General features: G+C 56.5%; 2 protein-coding genes across 12 annotated transcripts; both read right to left on the minus strand.

Moving 5' to 3' along the window:
- Positions 1-1,893: 1,893 nt before the first annotated feature.
- On the minus strand, positions 1,894-7,701 carry LOC139017032 (oocyte zinc finger protein XlCOF26). Of its 11 annotated transcripts, none has more exons than XM_070425201.1 (6): positions 7,168-7,218; positions 5,710-5,935; positions 5,382-5,570; positions 4,160-5,062; positions 3,893-4,017; positions 1,894-2,604 (listed from the first exon to the last, which is right to left on the minus strand). In XM_070425201.1, the coding sequence occupies exon 4, from the start codon at positions 5,032-5,034 to the stop codon at positions 4,408-4,410; it is 627 nt and encodes a 208-aa protein (XP_070281302.1). In that variant the 5' UTR covers positions 5,035-5,062; positions 5,382-5,570; positions 5,710-5,935; positions 7,168-7,218; the 3' UTR covers positions 1,894-2,604; positions 3,893-4,017; positions 4,160-4,407. The 11 variants fall into 11 exon arrangements, with proteins under 11 accessions (XP_070281302.1, XP_070281301.1, XP_070281303.1 ...); XM_070425200.1 differs by lacking the exon at positions 7,168-7,218 and adding an exon at positions 6,742-6,920; XM_070425202.1 differs by lacking the exon at positions 5,382-5,570 and having other exon boundaries at positions 5,866-5,935.
- Positions 7,702-14,195: 6,494 nt separating this feature from the next.
- ZNF775 (zinc finger protein 775) lies at positions 14,196-23,607 on the minus strand. Its single transcript, XM_070424747.1, is given in 5 exon segments — positions 14,196-16,492; positions 18,368-18,413; positions 18,416-18,439; positions 18,996-19,720; positions 20,906-23,607. Coding segments are annotated over 4 exon segments (1,728 nt in total). The 5' UTR covers positions 19,074-19,720; positions 20,906-23,607; the 3' UTR covers positions 14,196-14,912.
- Between the last annotated feature and the right edge of the window lie 903 nt (positions 23,608-24,510).

Consider the following 24,510-nt stretch of genomic DNA (forward strand, 5'->3'; position numbering starts at 1 on the left):
TTAGGTTTTTATGAGCAAACTTTTATTACTGGCATCTTTGGAATGTTACTCTGTGTTTCTTTTTATTTCCTCTGAAACCCAGGAAAAAAAAAACATTGAATTTTTTTGCCTCTAATTTTCTCTTGTCCCCTATAATTGCCATCAACCTTCATTCTATCCCTAAAGGGACAATTTACTTTTACACGACTGCTTTTTTGACTCACTTCCACAGGGCACTCCAAAAAACCTCGTTGTTCTATTTATTCATTCAACAAATATTTACTGGCCATTTACAGGGTCCCTGATGGTACATTCTAATATAAAGGTGACAGGCGGGCCTCAGGGCACCAGAGAAACAGCCCTCTTTACAAATTCACTCGACATCAGTTCTCCAAGTGTGCACTAGGGGGCGCCACTCTCCCATTGGCATTTGTTAACAGAAAGCCTGGAGTGATTTCAATATGCAGCCTATTTAGGTTCTTTCTTTTAATTGAATAAATTTGACATACAACATTGTATAAATTTAAGGTGCACCACATGTTATTTTGAGACATTTATTTCCAGTAATATGATTGTCCAGATTCGCTAGCAACATCAGCTGTGCTGGGAAAATGGACAGTGACCAGTCACACCAACAACAGGTGGACACAGTTCCCGCTGCTCCTATAAACAGGCTCTCCTGAGCTGTGTGCTGTAAACCCAGCCTCGGGGACACTGCCTGTCCCCGAGTTTCCCATGCCAAAGGAAAGACCAGCTCAGCCCCTCACCCAGGAGGGAACTTCAGGTCCTTCCCACATCTCAGCTCCCTGGCCCTAGCTGCTCCACTTAACCTCAGCCCTTTAAAAGTGGTTACTACTCATCACAACAGCTAACATGCTGGTCTGAAGCACCTGCGTTTGAAATGCGTCCGATCCCCTAGTTGGAGACTATTAAGAACGCTGCTGGGTGTTGGTTGTACTCGGGTTTAGCAGCAAGGGTGCAATGACCTTTCAGAAACAAGGAAGGTCGGCTCCAAGGTGACTCTGCCGCTGCGGCTAGAAACTGCAGTGCTCCAGCCTAAAGGGGGAAATATCCCGCTCCAGGCCCAGAGCCTCTGCTGCAGAGGGGTGCTCGAAGCTGTCCGAGGGAGCAAGGCTGGTGACAGGACCAGCGTGGGGAGCGGGGGGGGGGGGGGGGGGGTGGGGCGCGGGGGGGGGCGGGGGGGGGGCGGGCGGGTGCTATCCAGCTGCACCAGGCCTGGCTGACATCTCACAAGGTCTTGGACATAACCCATCACTGGCCTACATGGTCTCTGCTTGTCACCACCCAAGAGAGACCAGCTAATTGATGTCTCTCTCACAGCCATGCTTCTCTCTCTCTCTCTCTCTCTCTCTCTCTCTCTCTCTCTCTCTCTCTCCTCGTGGGTCATACCTTTTCTGATAGGCAGTTCATTGTAGGGAGGCCTGTAAGCTCGCTCCAGGCCACTTGCTCAGGTGTGAAGACCCAGGATCCTGGCCTGTTCTAGTGGCCGCTTGGGACACACAGAAGCTTCTCTGCCAGCCTCTCTCCTAGCCTGGAGCCGGCTGGTCCCAAGATGAAGACTGTGTCCTCCCCCCAGCCCGCCCCACCCCATGCCTGGCAGAGGCTGAGGCTGAGGCCGGGGCACAGCTGCTGCACAAAGGGTTCCTGCTTCACCCAGCGTCCACGAAGGTCCAGCTTTCCCCATCGCCTTTATGGTGAGCTCAGAGCCCAGGCCAGGAGCCCAGGGCTACACCAGGAAGCCAGCAGCCTGGTAGCCAGAGCCAGCAACCCTGACGCGGGGAAGGGCAAAGTCAGCCCGGGGAGCCAGCGACGTCTGCGGGAGGACTGAGGTTCCAGAGCCTGACGCGCTGTTTCTTAGGTCTGGAAGAATAGAGAGACGAACAGGGTCCCCTCCTCAGAATTTTTTATTCCTGAACAAGGGAAGGAGGACCGACAGGGGAGGGAGGAATGCTACTGTGTGGCGGACCCTCGGGGCCAGGGAGGGGCAGGGGGTGGTTGGGTCCCGGGTTGAGGTTCCAGCCTGGAGTCCAGGAGCTCCTGGTGCTGCTGGAAGATTCGTGCGTCTACGTGGGAATGTGCGGTTCCCTGGGGAGACGGTTCATCGCCTCTGTCAGCTTTTCCAAGGCCTCCATGCCCCCAAGTCTGGTGAGAACCTTCGCTGAAAGGCAAGTGAAGCCTGCAGCGTGGCTCACACCGGGAGGCCGTGCCTCTGGAGCCAGGACTGCTGCCAGTGTGCCGTGTCATCGGAGGCCAGCCACTTCCCACCTCTGGGGGCCAGGCCCCGGGGGCAGCGAAGCCAGCTCTCCACACAGGCACGGTCCCTGCTGCCACACGAGCGTGGAGGTCCACGGTCAGGTGGCCAGGCAGCCAGGATGAGCTCTTCCCCAGCCACGACTCCCAACGGGTTCGGGGAGTCTTTCGCAGGGAACGGAACTGCCTCTGATTCTGGGCTCCACCGGTCCCCTCTGCTGTCCCTGCAGGGCACCTCCCGAGGCAGGTCTTAGGGACGTGTCCTCTGCCAGGGTGCAGTTCCCAGGGTCTCCATCCTAGGTCCTGTGCCCAGATGTGCCTTGCACACTGTCCAGAGGTCCTGCCACTCCGCATCTGTTCACAGAGACAAAGAGAGCAGGGTCAGGGCTGAGGCCATGACACAGCCCTGCCCAGCCCCGCTCCGGGGCTAGGAGAGGGCAGGCAGCTGGGCCACCAGCACCGTCCACGGGCTCAAGGATCACTCATCCATTTACAAACAAGATGGCTTGGCTTCAGGACATTTTGGTAACTGGTCCCAGGCGCCCCAGGTCCCCGTTGAATCTCTAAGTGCCAGGCCACACTGCCATCGCCACCTGAGCGTGGCAGGCAGAGGGCCAGGGTGCCCAGAGGAGCCACAAAGCTCTAAGGAAGGGCAGAGGGCAGAACCAGGTCTCTAGCACCAAACGCCGCACTGGGCATGGAGCCCCGGCTCTGTGAGTGCACGTCCTCTCCAAACCCCACTTCTTTACTGCCAACCCGCCCTGCGGATGCCATGTCCATACCACCCATTGATGCCCTTGCCCGGGCTCCTGCCACATGGTCGCGGGTCACATTCCTACATACTCGAAGCTCCATTTTCCTATCGGTAAGAGCCTCTCTAAGGACAGTGGAGTAGAGATGAAGGGTCTTAGGGCCCAGGCTTGCACTGCTGTCCCACTAAGGGATCTGCGGCAAGCTTGGACAAGCCTCAGTCTCCTGGTCTGCCAAATGGTCTCAGAGCACCGACTTGGACTCAGGGGCCCTGGGGCAAGTCCTGGCTCTGCCCTTTCTCACTGCATGACCTTGGCCACGCCCCTTAGCGCTCTGGCTCTGAGGAGCCCAAGGCTGCCTTAAGGCTCCTGCTCATCCCACTTGAATCTGTGCTCACAGGGCCTCCAGTTCTTGAACTGCACATCTGAGGTCACTCTGCTCTTTTTGGTGCCCCCACTCCACCCCCACCACCCGCCCTGGCCACAGTCTTTTGCAGGGCACTATCGGCCCCCACCTCTGAGTCCTCCTTCAACACTGCTCTCCCTGGGGCACCTCTATTCATCACCAGGACCCAATTCAAACCAACAAATGGCCTTGGGTGACACCAGTCACCATCACTCCCCCTCCCCCCACACCACCACCAGCACCACCAGCAGCACTTTACTGTCTGTCCCCTGTGCTGGCCCCCATCACGCTGTGTGAGCACCAGGTGTGGCACCTCGGGGGATGAGGCCTGTGTCTGTGCCTCCTCTGGAGAACCCAGCTCAGCCCAGCACGGTGCCCGGCACACGGGGGCATTCAAAAATGGTCCGGACCGGCGACATCACCCTCTCTTCTCTGGTAATGGCCATTACAACCCTCACAACAGCCCTCACTTTTAGCCCCAACTTACAGATGAGCAAACTGAGACATGAAGTGAATGACTTGGCAAGGACACCGGACAGTGCTGGGGCCAGGCGGCTGTGCCTGGGGGCTGTGGAGAGTGGCCCTCTCCAGGTTGCTTTCCACTCTGGCATTCTGGGAATGAAGATTTAATAAGCTGGTCACAGAGACCTCGGGCAGCCCCGTGTGGCCCACCACCCCCCACCTCCCACCGTCCCCAGCGGACATCACCCACCCCCTCCCCGCAAGCCTGAGAGGCTCCGGCCTGGGGTCTCACCTGCTGGCTGTAGGCCTGGCCAGCCTGCGGAGGAAAACCAGCGCAGGGCTGCGCAGCCAGCCCGAGGTCCTGAGAGAGGAGCCGCAGGAGGCCGCAGAGCATGGTGGCGGCCCACTCCTCCAAGACCCCCAGCCAGCCCTCCTCCTCTCCCGGGATCCCATCCAGGGGGGGGTTCCGCCGCCCGGGGCCACCTCCAGGGCTCAGGGACGAAGCTCGGGGGCAGGACACAGCGGGCCGGGCCGCGCGCTTCAGAGCACGCGGCCTAACTGGGCCGCCGCGCCCTCCAGGCCGTGGCCGTGGCTGCGCTGGTGGGCCTTGAGCGAGCCCTCGCGCGCGAAGCTCTTGCCGCAGCGGGCGCAGAAGTAGGGCCGCCGCTCCCCGAAGACGCCGGGGCGGCGCGGGTGCGGGGCGGGCAGGCGCGCGTGGGTGCGCTGGTGGTTGAGCAGGAAGCGCGGCTCGCGGAAGCGGCGGCCGCACTGCGCGCACTGGTGCGGCTTCTCGCCGCTGTGGATGCGCCGGTGCGTGAGCAGGTTCTGCTTGAGGCTGAAGCGGCGGCCGCATTCGGGGCAGGGGAAGGGCCGCTCGCCGGTGTGGGTGCGCTGGTGCACCTCCAGGTTGTGCTTGACGCTGAAGGCCTTGCCGCACTCGGGGCACACGAAGGCGGCCGCGCGGGCCCCGGCCCCGGCCCCGGCCCCGGCGTGCGCCTTCTGGTGCCGCACCAGGCTGGGCTGCTGCGAGAAGGTCCGGCCGCACAGGGGACAGCGGTGGGCTTGCTCCTCCGTGGGGTGGTGGATGACCAGGCCTCGCTCGTCCCCCAGACCCTCTTCCCCGTCCCCCGTGGGGGACCCGCCCCCCGGGGACGCCAACTCGGTCATGGGCACTTCCAGCTGTAATCACCAGCCCCTAGGGAGGCAGAAGCAGAGAGAGGAGTCAGGGGGGACCTGCGGATCGGCCAGCCGCAGCCTCAGGAAGCCCACTCCACTGTCCTCAAACAACGTGCAGCCTCCGCCCCTTGGCAGTCTTGTGGAAGCCAGCGTGCCTCTGCTGCGTGCCCTTCGTTCTCCTCTACCCCTTCGTCACATCCTGCCCCTCCTTAGGCCCTTCTGGAGTGCCACCTCCTCCTGGAAGCCTTCCAGGAGCGCCATGGCCCAACCTTATGACCCTCACCCATCACCCTGCATACATGTCAGTCATGCCACCTTGTCTTCTCGCCTGTGAGCACCTTAAGGACAGAGCTGCCGCCTTTAATCCCAGCACCAAGCGCTGTGCCTGCCGTACAAGGTACTGAGCAAACCCTGAAAGGTCAGATTCAGGGGCTCCTCGTATTTATTGCCAGCTGTCCTGCACCGGGATGTGTCTTCTGTCTCCAACCCGCTTCTCAAGGAGAGGGTCGGGAAGGGGCATCCCCAGTCTGGAGGGAAGGGTAGGGGATGGGTTAAAGATATTTCTTGCAAAGCTTAAAAGAAGAAACAAAACAAAACCCCTGAAACTTGAAAGTAGCCTCGGTCAAACACTGAAGCAGCAGCCTTGTTTATAAAAATGAGGCTTGCCTGTAAGAGGTTTGTTTGCAAGTCACTGGCCCAGAATGTGAGCTCCCAGGGCAGCTCCGCTTCATTCCTCTTGGCATCCCCACAGCAAAGCCGGGCCCAGGCTGTGCAGCCCTCAGTACTCTACAAGCACCCCCAAGTGCGGCTCCATCCACTCACGCTGGTTCTTCTAAGGATCCTCTCCCCCAGGTCACCGTGCTCCTCTTCAACTGTTTCCCATTGTACAGCCCTGAGGAAAGGGCAGGGCTCACTGAACCCCAATTTATAGATGGAGAAACTGCGGCCCAGAGAGGTCAACGTACTTGCCCAAGGTCACACAGCAAGGTGAGCCAGGACTGGGCCTTCATTTCCTGACTCGCTGTTGAAAGCTCTTCTCAATGTATTCGCTAGCTGCTCACCAACTGAACTCTCCTCAGAACACACACATCGCAAGACCAACCCCATCATCCCAGCCACCACAGAGCCATGGACACCCAAAGGGCCACTGCTCCCATAGAGCCCTGTCTGCTGCCATCACCCCCGCGCCTCAGAAAACCCTTGGCTCCTGCTTCTGCAAGCTCTGAGGCCTGCCTGCTCCAGAGCAGCTGACCTGGCCACTCCCCTGCCTTCCCCCACCCCCATCAGGGGAGCTTGCTGGCCCTTCCCCGGGACCTCCATGCAGGCCTTCCCCACACTTCAGATCCCACTGCTTACTGCAACCTCAGTGAGTCTGCAGAGTGAGGCTTCAAAGATACCCCTTCGGTCTCCCCGAACCCCCGGCCAGGATGGCACACACCCTCACCCTGAAGAAGGGGACCAGTACTACTTGAAACAGACCCACCCCACCCACAAGTGTTCCCCCAGGCGGCTGCATTGACATGGCAAAGGCAGATCATCACAGTCCCCTTGGCCAGTCTCAGCCTGGCCTGGTCCCTGGGCAGCCTGCCCGCTTTCCTCAGTTATACCCCCAACCAAGACCCCCCCCCCCGCCCGCTGAGGGTCCAAGGCCGTGCCCCCCGCTTCTCCCCCAAGTTTCTCACCCCATCCCACACTCACAGCCCAGGCTGCGCCCCCCGTTCCTCCCGTCTCCAGCAGTGCCTTTCCTCTAGTCCGCGCTGCCCAACGCAAATACGGTAACTCCCGCAGCGGCTCCCGCGCCCCTTCTCTCTCGCCTCCATAAAGATGGCCAGCTTCGCGCACCGGGGTTCTTATCAAATAGCTGCATTAGTCAGAAGAGCTGACCCCACCCACCCGACCCCCCACCCCCACCCGCACCCCCAGCACAACCCTGCCAACTCCTGGGGCCACAGTGATCCTGGAGAAATACGGTAAACTCTGCGTCGCAACCCCACCCCTATGAAAATACGTAGGTCTCCCCCCACCCGCCCCCCGCAACCCATCCCACCCCGCTGCAAGCCCCGATCCCTTGGGGAATGAATGCAACCCACCCGCACCCCCTCCCACGGCGCTCCCCGGAATCACCCTGGATAAATACGCAATTAAGTCGCAGCGCTCCCCGGTCCCAGAAAGGGCCTGCGCAGCTCCTGGCAAATACGGTAGTGCTCCCGCAGTGACCCGCCCCCGGTCCGGCCCGGCCCCGGTAAATACGGTAATCTCCGCGCCGCCGGCCGCCCGCCCGGGACTCACGTGGCGCCGCCTCCCGAGCCTGCGTCCCCGCCGCGCAGCAGCCGCCGCTGCCGCCGCACAGCAGCCCCGTGAGGCCGGGAGGTCTAACTCGCCGGCAGCCCGGCTGCGGACCCGGGAGGGCGGCGAGACCTGAGCCCGCCGTGGGGAGAGGGGCTGGGCTGGCGCGGGTTCCTGGCAGCGCACCCCCAGGCCCCAGGCCCCCCTACCCCCGCCATTTCCCTTTCAGGATTCCTGAGACCCCAGTGTAGCAGTTCGCGCCTCACCCGGAGGCCAGGCTACCCTCGCCAGGCCCACAAACCTACCCCAGAAGCTAGGAAAAGGGTCTGGGAAGCACATTTTTCCCTGCAGGAGAGAGAAGGGGGTGGGGGCGAACGCAGCCCTTGGCGGAGGCTGGGGGCGGGGTGGGGGGCCGGGTGGGAGAGCAGTGGGGGGCGCAGTTGACAGCTTCGCCAAAGCCTGCGCTCCTGTGTGCCCGGGTTATGCCCCTAGGATGACGGGGGGGGGGGGTTGGAAAAAGAAATTACACCCCTGTGGTCCCGTCCTCCTCAGAAGTGAACCCAAAGAAAACTCATAAAAGCAGGGGAAGCAGCTGGTGTGGACAGGGTTGGGCTGAATCCCAGTTTCCAGCTGCCATTTCATAATAATACACCTTATACATGACTTGTCTCTTTACAGAGCGCTTTCCCATATATTATCCGTGGGAGCCTGCTAATAACCATGTGCCGTCTAGGTTATACAGGTGTTATTATCCCATTTTATAGATGGGAACATAAAATCAAACTGAAGCAGAGTGGCTTCCCCACAGCTGAGGCCCACAGCTCTGAGTGGTAGATCTGTGGGAAGGCGGGCCCACCACCTGGTGTGATGACTGGGACCAGAAGTCACAATGCCGTCCAGAGGGAGGAAAAGCCTCCGAATTTGCATGTCATAGATAAAGAAGCTGAGCCAGGAAGGGAACGTGACTTTTTAAAGCTAAAGATTCTAGAGCAGTGGTTCTCAACCTTCTGGCCCTTTAAATACAGTTCCTCATGTTGTGACCCAACCATAAAATTATTTTCGTTGCTACTTCATAACTGTAATGTTGCTACTGTTATGAATCGTCATGTAAATATCTGATATGCAGGATGGTCTTAGGCGACCCCTGTGAAAGGGTCGTTCGACCGCCAAAGGGGTTGCGACCCACAGGTTGAGAACCGCTGTAGAGGGACATCGACTCGCCTTTTTCTCCGTGGCCCCCTGTAGCTGCCGGGTCCAGGAGCCGTTGGGATTCCGCAAGGCCAGGCAGTTGGGATTCCGGAAGGCAGGGCTCTTCACAGCAGACAGAGAGGTGGCTGGCCAGGTGGCACTCTCCCAGCTCACCAGGGTCCCCTGTGCCTCTGAGAGCCCCGGGAACTGAAGGGTTCCAGGTGGGGTCCACACAGCAGTAAAATCAATCCCTGCTCCCAGCATCACAGCTTGCTCCATGGACTGTCTGTCCCTGAAGGTCCACCCGGGGCATTCTCCCCTCTCGAGGGCCTCATCCATGCTGCTCAGAGGCACCTGACTGGGGCAGATCGGACTTCGACATTCCAAGGAGATTGGTATTTCAAATAGAGGCAACAGGGAGAGAATTCTGGGAAACCCCAAGCAATGAATCCAGCAGGGAAGATGGCACCCAGGGCTAAGGGTAGAGTTCCCATGGCATTGACAACAGGATCCCTAACCACTGGTGACACCCCACACCCACCCTCTGCCTGGGTGCTGGAGCTCCCATCATAGGACAGCCACACCTCCCAGCTCCAGCTTTTGTTACCACTAGCTGTCATGTCTCTTGCAGGCTACAGGGGAAATGAGGACAGTTATAAATGACCAGGTTTTCAAAAGCAAAATCAATAATATACCTGAGGATGTAGCCCATCTTTTTAGCAGCATTTTCCAGGTAAGCTGTGCCAAAACGGGCAAGGAGCATAGCCTGGGGGGAGAGGGGAGCAGGCTGACAGACCACCTGAAACTCATCCTGTCTCAGTGGGAATGCCGAAGGCCGAGGGCTCCGGGAGGCTTCCTGTGTCCGCTCAGCCACTGCCTGATTTCCACTGTCTTTCTGTGATTTCATACACACGCACCTCCTCCCACCTCTCCCCTCCGCCCTTCTCGCATGCTCTGCTGCACACAATAGAATGGCGGTGTGGAAGCATTCTACGGCAGCCATGCTCCTTCCTACAGGCAGGGCCGGTGGCCGCGTAGCAATCTCCGCCACTCTGCAAGGCTCGTGTGACAGCTGGACTCCGGTCCCTAACAAAGGCCTGGGCTGCTCGCAGGGTCCCAGAGAACAGATGGCCTGTGGTCCCCTTGTGGGTATTGGTGCCCTGCACTGTACCCCCCACCCTAACCCCAGGGGCACACCAGATGGACAGCCATCACCCGTGTGCTCCCCTGGACAGCTCCAGACCGCTGCTCTCACAGATACCAGCCTGCCATCCTCCAGCTCCTGTTCTGCCTGCATCCCCAGGGCTTGCTCAGCTGGACAACCATCTCCCGTGACCAGCTCCCCCCATTTCCCTGGATTGGATGGTGATCCCTAACATCAGATTGGGATTCAGCACACTTTTGTTTGCCCACCAGGTTGTGAACTTCAAAGGGCACAGGCTGTGTTTTCAGCATCTTTGGGTCACAAGTGCCCACCATACAATAGGTCCTCAATCCAATGTCTGTTGAGTAAATGAATGAATGAATGAATGAGTGAGTGAATGTTTACAAATGACACCTGAGAGCTGTGGCGGCCAGCCAGGGCGCTGATGCAGCGTGAGGAATGAGGAGCAGCAGGCAGGACTACCCCAGTCACAGCTTTGGGCTGGGAAACCTGCAGAGATCCAGCTGCAAATGTGGGGCTCTGGGTGCGAGGTCACATCTGCTCCAAAGTTCTCTTCCCTCTAAACTAAAACCCAAGACGTGACCTATGACATCAATTCAGCCACACCCTTCAACTTGCAGCGGGTCTACTTACCCCGGGGATGGTTCATTCCTTATGGGGACTGAGCTCTGTTTGGAGAAACCCTTTCCACAGTACAACTCCCACTTCTGTAAATGCTGTGCAGGTAGCGATAATGACAATAATGTCACCACAGTAACGCCCATAGCTACCACTTATGGAGTGCCTGCTGTGTGCTGGTCCATACATAATGCTTTAAGTAACTTATTTACCCAAGTCTCACAGCTTAAATGGCAAACCCAGAATATAGTCCCGGGACTACCTGACACCATCCACTATTCCCAACAACAATAGAAAGCTCTTTCTAGATTTGGGTGGGGGGGGGGAGAGAGAACATTTCTACTTCTCAATAGGAGCATAATTCCTAGAACTATACTGTCTAGTAGCCACATGTGGCTATTTGGATTTAAATTAATTTAAATAAAATTTAAAATTCACTTCCTCAGCCTCAATAGCCACATTTTTAAATTTTCTTTTTTATTGATTTGAAAAAGAGAGAAAAAATGTTAATTTGTTATTTCACTTGGTTGTGCATTCACTGGTTGATTCTTGCATGTGCCCTGACCAGAGATAGAACCCAAAACCTTGGTGTATCGGGACAATGCTCCAATCCACTGAGCTACCCAGCCAGGGCCTCACTAGCCACATATTAAGTGATCAAGCACCACTGACTGAAGGCTCTGGCATCAGGCAGCAAACAGAGAACATTTTCATCATCCCAGAAAGTTCTGCTGGCCTAGGTGGCCTAGCTCCTCTCCCTCTAGATCTGAGTAACCTAGGAGAAACCTTTCTGTCTTACCCCAGGGGACACGCTACGGACACCATGCATTTCCCTCTTCTATGCTGTGATCCTGTCAGGGCAGTGATATGTGAAAACATGCTGGTTTCAGCCCCAATACTATTCCTCTTAACAAAGGGTCTAGGATATTTCTTTTCCAAACCCAATTGCTTAAAAAAGAAAAAATCTCAGTAGCATCCCTAACATACCCTAGGCACCCACTACCAAGTCCCTGTTGGGCCCGCTCTCTCCCAGGTCAGCGCAGCTGCCCGCATCCGCCTTGGCCTCCAAGCCCTCTCTCCCAGAGGAAGCTCCCTGGGGCTGGGCAGTGGGGCACCAAATCCTGGCAAGGAGGTGACCACCTTACCGCTGACTTGAAGCTCACAGCGCTTGCCAGAGCACAACCACTTTCCAAGGACCTAAGTCAAATTTCTAGCTCCCGGCCTGCTCCTAAGGATGGAATATAAGGATTACGCAGGCGGGTCCGGACCCCAGCTCCACCACGCTCACATGGCCTGCTAGAAGCTTGGCCACGGGTCCTCACCACAGACTTGCACTTACCTGGCCATGGACAGGATATGTTCTTTACGATTTTTATGTTTTAAACATGGTGGTTTTCTGTTCCCTTCAGCAACCCTTTGATCTCAGCGTGCTCCTGAGCATTTTGAATTATAAACCACTAGGATAGGCCTGACCTTCTTGTCTCTGATTTCATGGTGTGGCTCTTCCTAAATAGTCTCTGACCTAGAGTTATTCTTTTAAAATGAAAGGCAATGGAAATTGAAGTTGACAATGTCAGGCCTCCCTTGGAGAAGACTGTGATTGTGACCGTGGAAGAGGGTTAGGTTAACTGGGGGCCGGGGACCTGCTGTCAATCTGCAACATGACCTGCTGGACAAGTCCCTCAGTCCCCACCCCCCTTTCCTACAGCATTACCTACCCAGGTCACTGCCTGGTGGTGCGACTAAAGGAGATGAACAAGAAAGCCTCATACGAGAGCCGGGGCTGGGACAACTTGTTCAAGAGCTGACCATATAGATGGTTCCAAATTGTGTGTGCATTAAAGTGATATTCTGTGAAGGTCAGTGAGCTTCTCAAGGGGAGAGACTGTGATTGCTATTGACTGAATCATGTCTCTCCCCTCGCACCCCCCCCCCAAAAAAATCCATATTTAAAGCCCTGACCCCCAAGGTGATGGCATCTGGAGATAGGGCCTTTGGGAGACAGGTATGGATGAGGTCATGAGTGTGGGCTACTTGTGATGAGATTAGTGTCTCTATAAGACGAGGAAGAGACCTGAGCACTGTTGTGGGCCCTTCCTCCCTCCCCCCACCACCCACCACCATATGAGGACACAGAGAAAAGGTCGTCATCTGCAAGGCAGGAAGCTCTCACCAGGGACCAAATCTGCCAGCACCTTGACCTTGAACTTTCCAGCCTCCAGACTGCGTTGGGTAAGCCCCCAGTGGTATCTTATTATGGCAGCCCAAGCTGACTGATACAGTGGCTTATGCATCACAGCATCCCTGAAGTCTGACACAGTGCCTGTCACACAGGAGGCTTGGTTAATGGGTCCATGTGTGCCATCCCCTGTCCTGGTCAACAGGTCATGCACCTTCGATGGGCTTGGCCCTATCCCCATTGTGACCCAAAGCACCCATTGGTGAGAGAATCCGTCACCTGGGCTCAGTGAGCAGGCATCCTCATGATTTTGCTTGGAGGGAAAAGCTGTGATTAGGCCTCATTAACCCCAAGTCCTACCGATACAGCTGTTTGATTTGATCACTGAACACAGGCCACTTGTGGAAGATAACGAGCTATGGTACAGAAATTCCCCTGCCTGTCTCTGCAGTGTGTGTCTGCCCTGCCCCTCAGGCACCTGATTCCACGGGCTCCCGTGTTTCTGCAGGTCCGTCCTTGCAGACAGTGGCTCTCTAGGCATGGTATTCTAGGATGCCTTCCTGGAGTAGGTGGGCTCACTTGAGCTGGTCTCCGGATTTGATAAGTGGCAAAGAGGAAGAAGCAAAGAACTCTTGAGCCTTCCCCATGGTTAAGGTAGGTTTTGGGTTGTTGTTTGTTTTGTTTTTTTATTGATTTCAGAGAGGAAGGGAGAGAGAGAAACATCAATGATGAGAATCGTGGATTGACTGCCTCCTGCACACTCCCTACTGGGAATCGAGCCTGCAACCCGGGCATGTGTCCTGCCCAACACATGTGAACTACTGCTTCATAGGTCAATGCTCAATCACTGAGCCACACTGGCCAGGCTAAAGTGGGTTTTGATGAGATCCAAACTACTGTCTGGGAGAGGAGCCAGGCAGGCATTACAGGGAGAAAGGGGAGCACTTAGGGCTGGTGTGGGTCAGAGAGGGGGCCTAGGAAAACCCTTCTGATTTGGCTTCTGCCTGGTCCTGAGAGTTGATTGAAGGATGGGCATACCCTGCATGGTCGTGAGATTTCACACTGCATGGTTTATGATCAAAGACCTGGACCACGAGTCAGAGCCCTGGCTGAACACTAACCATTACCAGCACTGTGTTCCCCAGGTAAGCTGAGTCATCACCTCCACAGGTCTTTCTGTGATGCTACAATTAGAACTCCTGCCAGATGAAAGGGATTAAACAAAACCTGGGAAGAGGGGTAACCAGAAGCCAGGGTGAACACAGCCAGGTCCTGGAAAAGGAAACACATCTGAGAGTTCAGAGAACCCCACAAGCCCTGGGAGGCAGGTACACATAGTTCATCCTCCTACAGAATTAAGTCCCCTCTTTTTTCTCCCACTTATCCAACCCTAACACCCGAACACCCACCCCTCTCTACAATTCCCTCCCCTCCTGTGGGAAAATATAGTCCAAGCTACAGCTGGGCTGGAGCCTGGGTTCTGCTTTGGGAAAGCATGAGGAATGACTCTTGGGGGCTGCAGGTTGCAGGGAATATGTGGACAGAGATGGATTGTATTGGAAGAGGGAAAGAGAATTGGGTGTGGGCAGGTGCTCTGCTCGTGGCCAAAGCTCCTTACCCTGGTCCTGCGGCAAATGGTCCCTCAGAGCACACAGAGACTCGGAAATAGAGATCAGAGATCAGGAAGGGAGGCTTAAGAAAGACAATGAGACCATGTGAGATGGTCAAGCCTTCATTTTCCTCTTCTGTAACGCTGCCATGATAAGGAGCCAAGCCAGTCATCCGCATGCCCCAGGCCCACGGAGTAGGAGCAGCAGGTTTGGCTCTTCCCTGCTGCAGGACCTTCCCAAGCCACCAAACCTCGGCTGAGACCACACCCCTTGTGCCCCAGCCCCTGACCGTCTCCCACATTCCCGTCCTCAGGACAGGCGGGCCATAACAGCACCCTCACAGTGGGGCACTCATGGTTGAGGGCCATAGAACCACTCACTCCTTCCAAAACTATGTGTTGAATGGCCATGAAGTGCGGGGCACCCCTCCCTCGTCTGCGTGTGGCAGGCGACTACCGCTGACCAGTCCAGACCTGGGCCATTTCACACCAGGGAGCCTCCCCCTCAGCCCCCAACAGGCCCCCACCTGGCGCCTGAGGGCTGGGGTCCCACCTCTGAGGAAGCTTACGGGGTTGGCCCCCAACCTGTCAGGGACACATCCCAGCTCCAGGGTGAGGAATGCCTGATCCCTCCACCTCCCTCAGCCTACGGGGAACTGACCTTTTGCGGTCTCCCTTTGGGATGCTTCTGGAATTCTGTTCTCAGGCCTTCAGAGCCTTGTGATAGGGTCTTACGCCCTGGGGTGCTAAAAGCCACCATTCTGGCCATTCCCCACCGGCACCCCCGCAAACACCCCCCGCGGGTCCCCTCGTGTTCAGGTGCACTAAAGCGCTTCGACCTTGACGCTGGGGGTGGGCGACAGGGTCTCCAGGTGCACGCGCTGGTGCTTGAGCAGGTGCTGCTTCTGGCTGAAGCTGCGCCCACAGGCGGCGCACCGGTAGGGCCGCTCGCCAGTGTGGTTGCGCCGGTGCCGCGTCAGGTTGGGCTTCTGGCTGAAGCGGCGGCCGCACTCGGGGCACGGGTAGGGCCGCTCGCCCGTGTGGATGCGCCGGTGGACGGTGAGCGCCGACCACCACGCGAAGCTCTTGCCACACTCGCTGCAGATGAACTGGCGCTGCTCCCCGGGCCCCACCAGATCCTCCCGGGCGCCGCACCACCGCACGTCCGCGGGGCGCCGGGCCGATGGGGGGCTGTGCGGTGGCGCCGACCGGCCCTGGGGGACTCTGGCCTGCGGCTCGGGGCCCGGCGACGGGGCAGCGGCGGCGCCGGTGTGTGCGCGCTGGTGGGCCCGCAGCGCCGCGCGGCCGGGGCAGCTCTGGCCGCAGACGGGGCAGCGCGCCGCCCGGGCGCCCGGCAGGTGCGTGCGCTGGTGCTTGAGCAGGTGCTGCTTCTGGCGGAAGCGGCGGCCGCAGTGCGGGCAGGGGTGCGGGCGCTCGCCCGTGTGGTTGCGCAGGTGCCGCGTCAGGTTGGGCTTCTGGCTGAAGCGGCGGCCGCACTCGGGGCACGGGTAGGGCCGCTCGCCCGTGTGGATGCGCCGGTGGATGTTCAGCGACGACCACCACGTGAAGCTCTTGCCGCACTCGCTGCAGATGAACTGGCGCTGCTCGCCGGGCCCCGTGGCAGCAGCGGCGGCGGCGGTCTGGGCCCCCAGTTGGCGCCACCAGCCCTGGAAGAGCCCCAGCCAGGCCCACTCGGGGCGCCCCCGCGGCGGCCCCGGACGAGGTCGACGGCCCCCGCAGGCCGCGGGTTCCCGGAGCAGCTCCAACAGCCCGGCGCGGGCGCCCTGGCGGTCCCGGACGTGCGCGCGCTGGTGGATGCGGAGGCCCACCGGGTGGCGGAAGCAGCGCTCGCACTCGGGGCACGAGTAGGTGGCGGGCCGCGCATGGGTCTTCTGGTGTTTGACCAGGTGCTGCTTCTGGCTGAAGCGCCTGGCGCACTCGGGGCAGCGGAAGGGCCGCTCGCCCGTGTGCTGCTGCTGGTGGCGCGCCAGGTTGGGCTTCTGGCTGAAGCTCTTGCCGCAGCTGCCGCACAGGTAAGGCTTCTCCCCGGTGTGGGTGCGCTGGTGGATCTTCAGGGACGACCACCAGCTGAACCTCTTCCCGCAGTCCAGGCACACAAAATGGCCCTCGCTGGCAGAAAGAACGGGGCTCAGGGGGCCGGGGGCTGCCCCCGGAATCTGGCTTGCCAGCCCAGCATCCTGCTCAGTGGGAGGGGTCCACCTGGGACCCCCAGTCTCCTCCTGTCCCCCTAAGGATCGGGGTTTCCCCAAAGCCTGGCATGGTGGGAGGCCCAGGGGCTGCTGGAAAATGTTTTCCTTGTCCTTGGAAAGCACCGCCGGCGGCGCCAGGGTCTGCAGCAGCCACTCTGGCTTCTCTGGCTTGATCTTCATCACCAGCCGGTCTCCTGCCAGAAGCAAAGGGACAGAGGACGGGGAGAGTCAGTCACTGCTTGGAGTGACTTGCCTGGAGGGCAGAGCAGGAAGGCAGAGCATAGCAGAAAATAAGACAGGGCAGGAGAATGCACAAGGAGATCTGAAAGGGGAGAAGATGAAATGGGGAAAGGAGAAAGGAGACAGTAGGGGAAGGAAGGGCAGTAGGGCAGGGGCAGGTTGGGGTTTGGAGAAGGACAAAGGGACAGATGCAAAACAGGAAAGCTGGTCCTGGCCCGGTTGCTCAGTGGTTAGAGCGTCAGCCTGTGCACCATGGGGTCGCAGGTTCGCTTCTGATTAAGGGCAGACACCTGGGTTGCAGGTTCAATCCCTACCCCGGGAACCAATCAATGTGTCTCTCTCATATTGATGTCTCACTCTCTCTTTCTCTCTCTCCTCTCTCTCTCTCTCTCTCTCTTCCCCTCTCCCCTCCCTTCCACTCTCTCTAAAACTCAGTGGAAAAAAAATATCCTCAACTGAGGATTAACAACAACAAAGAAAGGAGGGAAGCTAAGTGAAGCTGCTGTGCCAGGACACACCTGCTCTGCCTGAGGCCCAGGAGACACAGAGACAGTTAAAGACACCCATCCAGTGAGATCTTCCCTGGAGAGCAAGCAGAACATGGCCAAGTTCAAACATCTTCTTTTCCAAAGGATCATGTGCTGGGAGTTTGCTAAGTGAGTCTGTGCCTGGTCCCTCAGTGGCCCATGTCACTGCCGGGCCCTCTCCAGGGTGGCCGCCATGGTGTGAGCACCTCACCTGCTGGGACCTTGGCCGTCTGCAACATCAGTTTTCTTCAACAAAAGCAAGAACAAGAAAGTCAGCCGGAAAGGTCTCAGCACCAGAACAGGGGAGCCTTGTCTCTGTACTAAACCTAGGCCACTCTACTCCGGAGTCCCACACACAGGGCTGCTCAGGTCTACAGGGGCGCTTGGTTCCTCTGGCTCATGGACACCAGCCTGATGGAAAAGGTCTGCTACAGACACTGAATACAGACTGTATGTTTCCATTAGATGAAGTTCAAAAGCTGGCAGGTTGCCAAAACCGGTTTGGCTCGGTGGATAGAGCGTCGGCCTGCGGACTGAAAGGTCCCGGGTTCGATTCCGGTCAAGGGCATGTACCTGGGTTGTGGGCACATCCCCCGTGGGAGATGTGCAGGAGGCAGCTGGTCGATGTTTCTCCTCCATCGATGTTTCTAACTATCTATCTCTCTCCCTTCCTCTCTGTAAAAAATCAATAAAATATATTAAAAACAAAAAAACAACAACAACAAAAAAACAAAAGCTGGCAGGACTGATGGATGAGTTAGAAGCCAGGATAATGGGCACTGTTTGGAAGGGGGCAGGTGGGACTTCTTTCTTGATCTGGGTGCTGGTCACATGGGAGTGTTCACATCATAAGAATTTATAAAGCTCCTGAACTATGCACTTTTTTATTTGTTACACTTCAATAAAAAGCTTACATTCAATTAAAAGTAGGTAAAATGAAACAGTTGCGAACAAAAGAAAGAAGCTACAGTAAACAACAGGTTCCAAAATTTAAAAGACAAGAAAATAAATCCAGAGGAAGTAGGAGGGAGGAATTAACAAAGAAAATAGTACGTGTGTGTGCATGCCAGTGTCTCTGCATGTGTGTGTGTGCATGCGTGTGTGTTCCCTTGCCTGGCAAGTTTTGAACCGCCCTTTGTCATTTTCTTAGCTCCTGTAATCTGTCTTTGTCCCATTCTTTGAAGACCTTCAATTCGACACCTTCTAAGTGAGGGCAGCTTTGGAGGGACACGAAGACGAAGACGGAAGATGTGTCAGGGAAGGAAGCAATGGTTGGCTCGCACCTTTCCCTCTCTGTCTTACCTGTGCTGGCACCAGCCAGGCTGCTCTCCATCCCGGGGGACCCACGGCATCAGCACGGTGCCCCGACTCAGTCTGTGCGTGAGATGGGAGCAAAGGAAACAGAGTTGGCCTGTGGGACAAGGACAAAAGGCTTTCCCAGTCCTCGTGCCACCTCACAGAATGCATTCCTTCTTTTTCAAGTGCTTTTCTGTCCATGACCTCGGCTGAAATGTGCAGGATTTTTTAAATTGCACACATACCTGCTAGGCAGGTAAAACAGGCATAATTTCCATTTTATGAAGAGGAACCTGAGGTCAGAGAGGGCCACTGACATGCCCCGAGTCACATAGGTGCTGAATGGTGGAGCAGGGCAAGATCCCAGGCCTTCTAGCTCCCAGACTAAAGCCTCAGGTCTAGGCTCTCAACATCGCAGGGCGGGGTGTGAAGGATGCTGCAGGGGAGAAACTCAAACGAGTTAGTGGCCTGAGAGGTCTTGCAGACACCTGGGAAGGCAGAACTGTGCCTGTGAAACCACGGCCCTCCTCTCTCTAAGTCCCCGTCCGTGTCCCAGCACAAACCCTCCCCAGGAGCACTCCATGCAAGAACGCACAGTCCAGCTGGGCTACGTGTCCACCAACCCATGGCTCACCTGGATGGTTAATGCTCCAGTTGTCAGAACATTTCCTGATGGTTCCTCGTGCCTGGAACATGATGGGGGACAGGTCATGCTGCTCAGAAGCCTCGGGCTTTGCGCTGGCTGCCCCTCTGCATGGGGTGTTCTGTCTCAGATCTTGGAATGGCCCCCCTCACCTCGTTTAGGGATCACCTCCTCAGCACGGCCTTCCCCGGCACTCTGGGCAAAGTCACAAGCCTAACTCCACCTCGCATTCCTCCGTGACACGTTGCCACCTGACATGGTGCTTACTTTGTCCCCCTTCATCTGGAGGACAGGAACTCTTGGTGCCCATGGAGGAAGGCCCGGGACCTGGGACAGAGCCCCACACACAGAACACCTGGCAGCGCTGTGGTGCTCAGAGGTGGACTGTGGGCAGCCTGCGGTTCATTCTCTCCACCAGGTACCAGGGACTGCCTCTGCCACGGACAGGATTCTGGCTTCACACGCCTGCTTCCCCGTAGACCCCACACTCCCAAAGAGCCCCACTGAGGACCTGTGGCTCTCAGATCAGCTCCAGCAGGGGGCTTTCCTGGCCATCAGCTGGAGCTTCCTCCAGGGCACCTCAGTCCAGCCGCCCTCACAAGAAACCCTGTCTTATCTTGCTCCCTACCTGGGGCCCTCGAGAGCCCCGAGGCCTCCCAGCCTAAGGGTCCCCCTCTTCTCTTCCAGGTCCCCTTCCCAGGCTGGGAATCTGGACCCTGCCAAGAGAAGTGGGGTGGGGGTGGGGGAGATAAGGGTAAATATGAATCTAAAATACAGAAAAAAACATTTTTCCCTCGTGCAGAAAGAGAGAAACCCCTCCCCTTTCCTTCGGAACATTTCTTTAGTAAACTTCTAAACACAGGTTCTTCCTCTGTCTCTTTGAGATGTACATAAATCACTTCAAAGGCAAAATAAGCCTCTTGCCAGCTTTACAACCCACGACTGTCTCTCTCAGGGACCTGGAAGCCATCTCTTTAAAATGTAAATATCAAGGGAGACAGCGCCCTGTCTCCCGGTCCCCATGGGAGGCTGGGACCCTAACCTGGGTGGACACCTGGCTCCAAGCTGCAAAACCACCTCCTGTCACAAAGGTATGAGAAGTGTTTTTCCTCTGGACAAAGGCAATTAACAAGCACCCCCGTTCCCAGGTGAATCTGGGATGACCTCTGTGTGACAAAGGTCAGTCCTCTCACCGGAGGACTAGTGACTGTGTACCTGGAGAACATGTGTAACAGACCGCACCTGCTGGGCTGTGTAACAGGTGAGATTTCTTTCTGTCTTTGCAATCTCCTGGTGGACTTCCTGTGATGTGCATCTCATTCTGGTGTGATGATCATTCAATAATAAAAACAAAGACCCTAGCCGTTTGCTCAGTGGTTAGAGCAGCAGTTCTCAACCTGTGGGTCGCGACCCCTTTGGGGGTCGAATGACCCTTTCACAGGGGTCACCTAAGACCATTGGAAAACACATATTGAATATATAACTACATATTGGTTTTGTGATTAATCACTATGCTTTAATTATGTTCAATTTGTAACAATGAAAATACATCCTGCATATCAGATATTTACATGACGATTCATAACAGTAGCAAAATTACAGTTATGAAGTAGCAACGAAAATAATTTTATGGTTGGGGGTCTCAACATGAGGAACTGTATTAAAGGGTCGCGGCATTAGGAAGGTTGAGAACCACTGGGTTAGAGCGTCATCCCGCGCATAGAAGAGTCCAGGGTTCGATTTCCTGGTCAAGAGCATGTACTTTGGCTGCAGGTTCCCCAGCCCCTGCAACCAATCGATGTTTCTTTGTCTCTTTCTCCCCCTCCTCCCTCCCTTCCACTCTCTCTAGAAATCAATGGAAAAAATATCCTTGGGTAAGGATTAAACATAACAAAACAAACCTGTTGTTTCTCTCCTACTTTTGCGAGGAGATTTTCTGAGTTGGCGGGTGATTTTGTTTTTAATTCTATTTCCCCAGTAGGCTGTGCTCTGCACTCCTTCTGTGGTTTATAGACACCAAAATCTGCCTGTGGGGCAGAGAAAGGGGAGCCGGAGGAGAGGGGAGGAAAGGCCCACCGTGGGGGCCCTGATACACTCTGGGTCCCACGGCCGGGGGAAGCCTCTCACCAATGTCCACCTAAAGAGGCTCAGGGGACTGGCGAACAGGGAGGCCACCGAAAGGTGGGGAAACTCAGACAGGGGGCAGGGACCAACTTCAGTGTGAGGACAGGATGGGGCTTGGCCTTATTCACAAAACCCTAACACGACACAAGAGGTCCCTTAGCCTAATCAAATCAGTCCTACCTGACTGATTCTGTCTTCCAAGAGGTATTAAGACCTAAAAATCACCTCAGTGGATAGAGCATCAGCCTGGGGACTGAAGGGTCTCGGGTTCGATTCCAGTCAAGGGCGCATGCCCGGGTTGCGGGTCGATCCCCAGTAGAGGGCGTGCAGGAGGCAGCCGATCAATGATTCTCTCTCATCATTGATGTTTCTATCTCTCTCCCTCTCCCTTCCTTTCTGAAATCAATAAAAATATGTATTTTCTAAAAATCGCCTTGGGTGACGAAAGACTTCAATTCTTAGTGAACAATTCACAGGGAATTAATTACCTCATCCCTGGGAACCCCTGGGCTCACTAGGGCTTGTGGTCAGAGTAAGACAGAAGTGGACACGAAAGAAAATGGACCCTCATGGGCCCCAGGGGAAGAAATAAGAATGAGAGGGCAGGGGTAGGAGGAGCACAGAGGACAGGAATGGGGGTAAGCAGGCCGTGTCTTTGGGGCCCAGCTCCACCTGTGTGCTCAGGTGGGGCATCTGGAAAACAGGTGAGCAGGCATCCTGCAGACAAACCCTGAGCTAGCCAAACCCAGGAAAGTCCCTCCCATGGCCACTTCCTTCCAGGTCGGCCAGGTCACCAGGTGCACCCTGCCCCCCCCCAAGCTGTGCCTTTTCCATCCTTCTCTCTTATTCTGCCACCCAACAGCCTCACGCTGCCTGACGCATCGGTTGACCTGAGAGATGCCCAGGAACCCATCCAGCAGGCTGCCTAGCAAAACACCCCAGCCAGAAAACACGAGGCCATGGGGCCAGTCCGCCTCCCCCACCAGTGCCCACTGAGTCTATGAAGGCCGCTTGGCCCTGGCCCCACACTCCAATGACCTTTCCTGGGCGGCCCAACAAGTTCTGTGGAGAGCAGGTCTCAGGGCAGGGCCCGGAGCACCATCCCCTTCCCAGCCCCTGGCTCCAGGCCCAACCCTCCCTACGTGGGGTCGGGCTGCAGCTGGGACGTGAGTCCCCTCAGCTGGGGCAGCTGCCATGACAACTGCCAGACCACACAAAGCAGGGATTGTGGCCTGTGGCAGGTGGTGAGGTCTGGGGCAGGGGAAGGTAACAAAGGAGCTTTGGTCTCAGCAGAAACTTGGGGGCAGGAAGGGGCGGACAGCAGCTGGGAGAGGAGAAAGGCCACAGTGCAGGGACAGGTCCAGGTCTCCCACATCCGCCCACGCTCAGGCCCCTGGAACTTTCCCACCAGCCACGCACATCTCTCTGCACAGACTTAGGTCCCTGCTGGAGAGAAGTGGATCGCGCCTCATGTGTCCTTTGTCACGAGTAGAGCAGGGACTGGTCACATGCCCTGCACCAGGAGCTGAGGCTTTGAGGGATGGCCCAGCTCCTAGGCCAGTGGTTCTCAACCTTGGCTGCACATTAGAATCACCTGGGAATCTTTTTAAAATTCTGATTTCTGTGCCCTGACCAGTTTGGCTCAGTGGATAGAGCGTTGGCCTTCGGACTCAAGGGTCCAAGGTTCGATTCCGGTCAAGGGTATGTATCTTGGTTTCGGGCACATCCCCAGTGGGGAGTGTGCAGGAGGCAGCTGATCGGTGTTTCTCTCTCATCGATGTTTCTAACTCTCTATCCCTCTCCCTTCCTCTCTGTAAAAAATCAATAAAATATATATTTTTTTTAAAATTCTGATTTCTGGTCCCCATTCTCCGGATTCCCAGGTGATTCTAATATGCAGCCAAGGTTGAGAACCACTGGCCTAGGCCCTGCTCAGTCATGAGCCGTGACCCAGGGCTGCACCCATGTCCTCACTGTCTGCCATGCTCACTTACACCAACAATCCTGCCCCCACAGGAAACTGCAGGCAAGGAACAGACGGGGGACAACCTTCTCCAGGTACCCCACCACATCAGGCTGGCCTCCCTCTGCCCCTTGGTCCATGCTTCCCTACTTTCTCTTAATCACATCTCTCCCAGCCCTCAGCTGGTTTAACCCCACCTGGCCCTCCGTGCCTCGCCTACTCTAACCAGCCTCCTACTCTCTGGCTAGTCTGGCTGGCCCACTCTCTGCTGCTGATTCCTCAGTGGAGGGGTGGGGGGGCTGAGAGCTTGGGATGGGGTTTGCTTCTTTAAAAAATATATATGTTTTTATTGATTTCAGAGAGAGGAAGGGAGGGGGAGATAGAAACATTGGCGAGAGAGAAACTTCGATCGGCTGCCGCCACACGTCCCCTACTGGGGATCAAGCTTGCAACCTGGGCATGTGCCCTGACCAGGAAACGAACTGGAGACCTCCTGGTGCATGGGACAGCAACCAACTGAGCCTTACCAGCTGGACTGGGGTTTGCTTCTGATTAGCCATGTGACCCAAGGCCAACTGCTTTTCTTCTCTGGGCCACAGTTTCCCCATCTGCAAATGCAAATGATGCTTGTTCCTAATGTATAGGATTATTATATCCAATGGAAGGAACAGTTGAAAAGACTGAAAAATGTTCACAAGGTACAAGATGACTTCTTTTTAGGTCACTGCAGTGGCCACATCTCCCGCCACACACTCCCCGCCTTGTAAGAACTGTATCACGGGGTTTCCCCAGTAGGGAGAACCCATTTTAGTGACCTCAGTTTGCACCCGCCAGCCTTCCTTGGGAACCAAGTCCACGGACAGCCTGGGCAGCCAGTTCCCCAGGCCTCTCCACTTCATGGAGGTCCCTGATTGGACCCCAGGCCCATACCGGTGGCACCTCCTTGCAGGACTTCTTCCTCTACCTGCCTTACATGCAGGTCTTTGCTGTGACTGTCCCACCCCCACCTCCATGCCCCCACACCTGCCCCACATCCATGGCATCCCCACTCCAGTGTCCTTTTAAAAGAGAGAGGAGCACCCATGTTCCTCCACCCCAAGTCCAGGACTTAGGAGCCTGCCAGGGCCTGGGACCCCCATCTGAAGAGCCGGGACAAAACCAACTGCTCACAACACTGAACAAGCGTCATTTTCACCTATAAATCCTTTTCTGGTGTTTGCTGCATTTGAAGGCGCTTGGGAAAAGTAGGAAGTGCTTCCCTCTTGTAAGATGAGGAGAGCGAGCCCCAGAGTTGACACTCTCTGACTCAAAAAGAGTTAGACGGCAGGTCTCCCCCTGCACACCCTCACCTCGCTCTCCCCTCCAGGCCACTCGGCCCGAGGAAACCTTGGGTTCCTCAGCTGACCTCTCTCTAGGGGC

Source organism: Myotis yumanensis, unplaced genomic scaffold, assembly GCF_028538775.1.
Source record: "Myotis yumanensis isolate MYYU_CA2020_CCGP unplaced genomic scaffold, mMyoYum1.0.hap1 SCAF_9, whole genome shotgun sequence".
Taxonomy (NCBI): Eukaryota; Metazoa; Chordata; class Mammalia; order Chiroptera; family Vespertilionidae; genus Myotis; species Myotis yumanensis.

What these genes read in the sequence shown, in the direction of transcription:
- LOC139017032 (XM_070425207.1), bottom strand. Translation starts at nt 5,034, where the DNA reads ATGACCGAGTTGGCGTCCCCGGGGGGCGGGTCCCCCACGGGGGACGGG.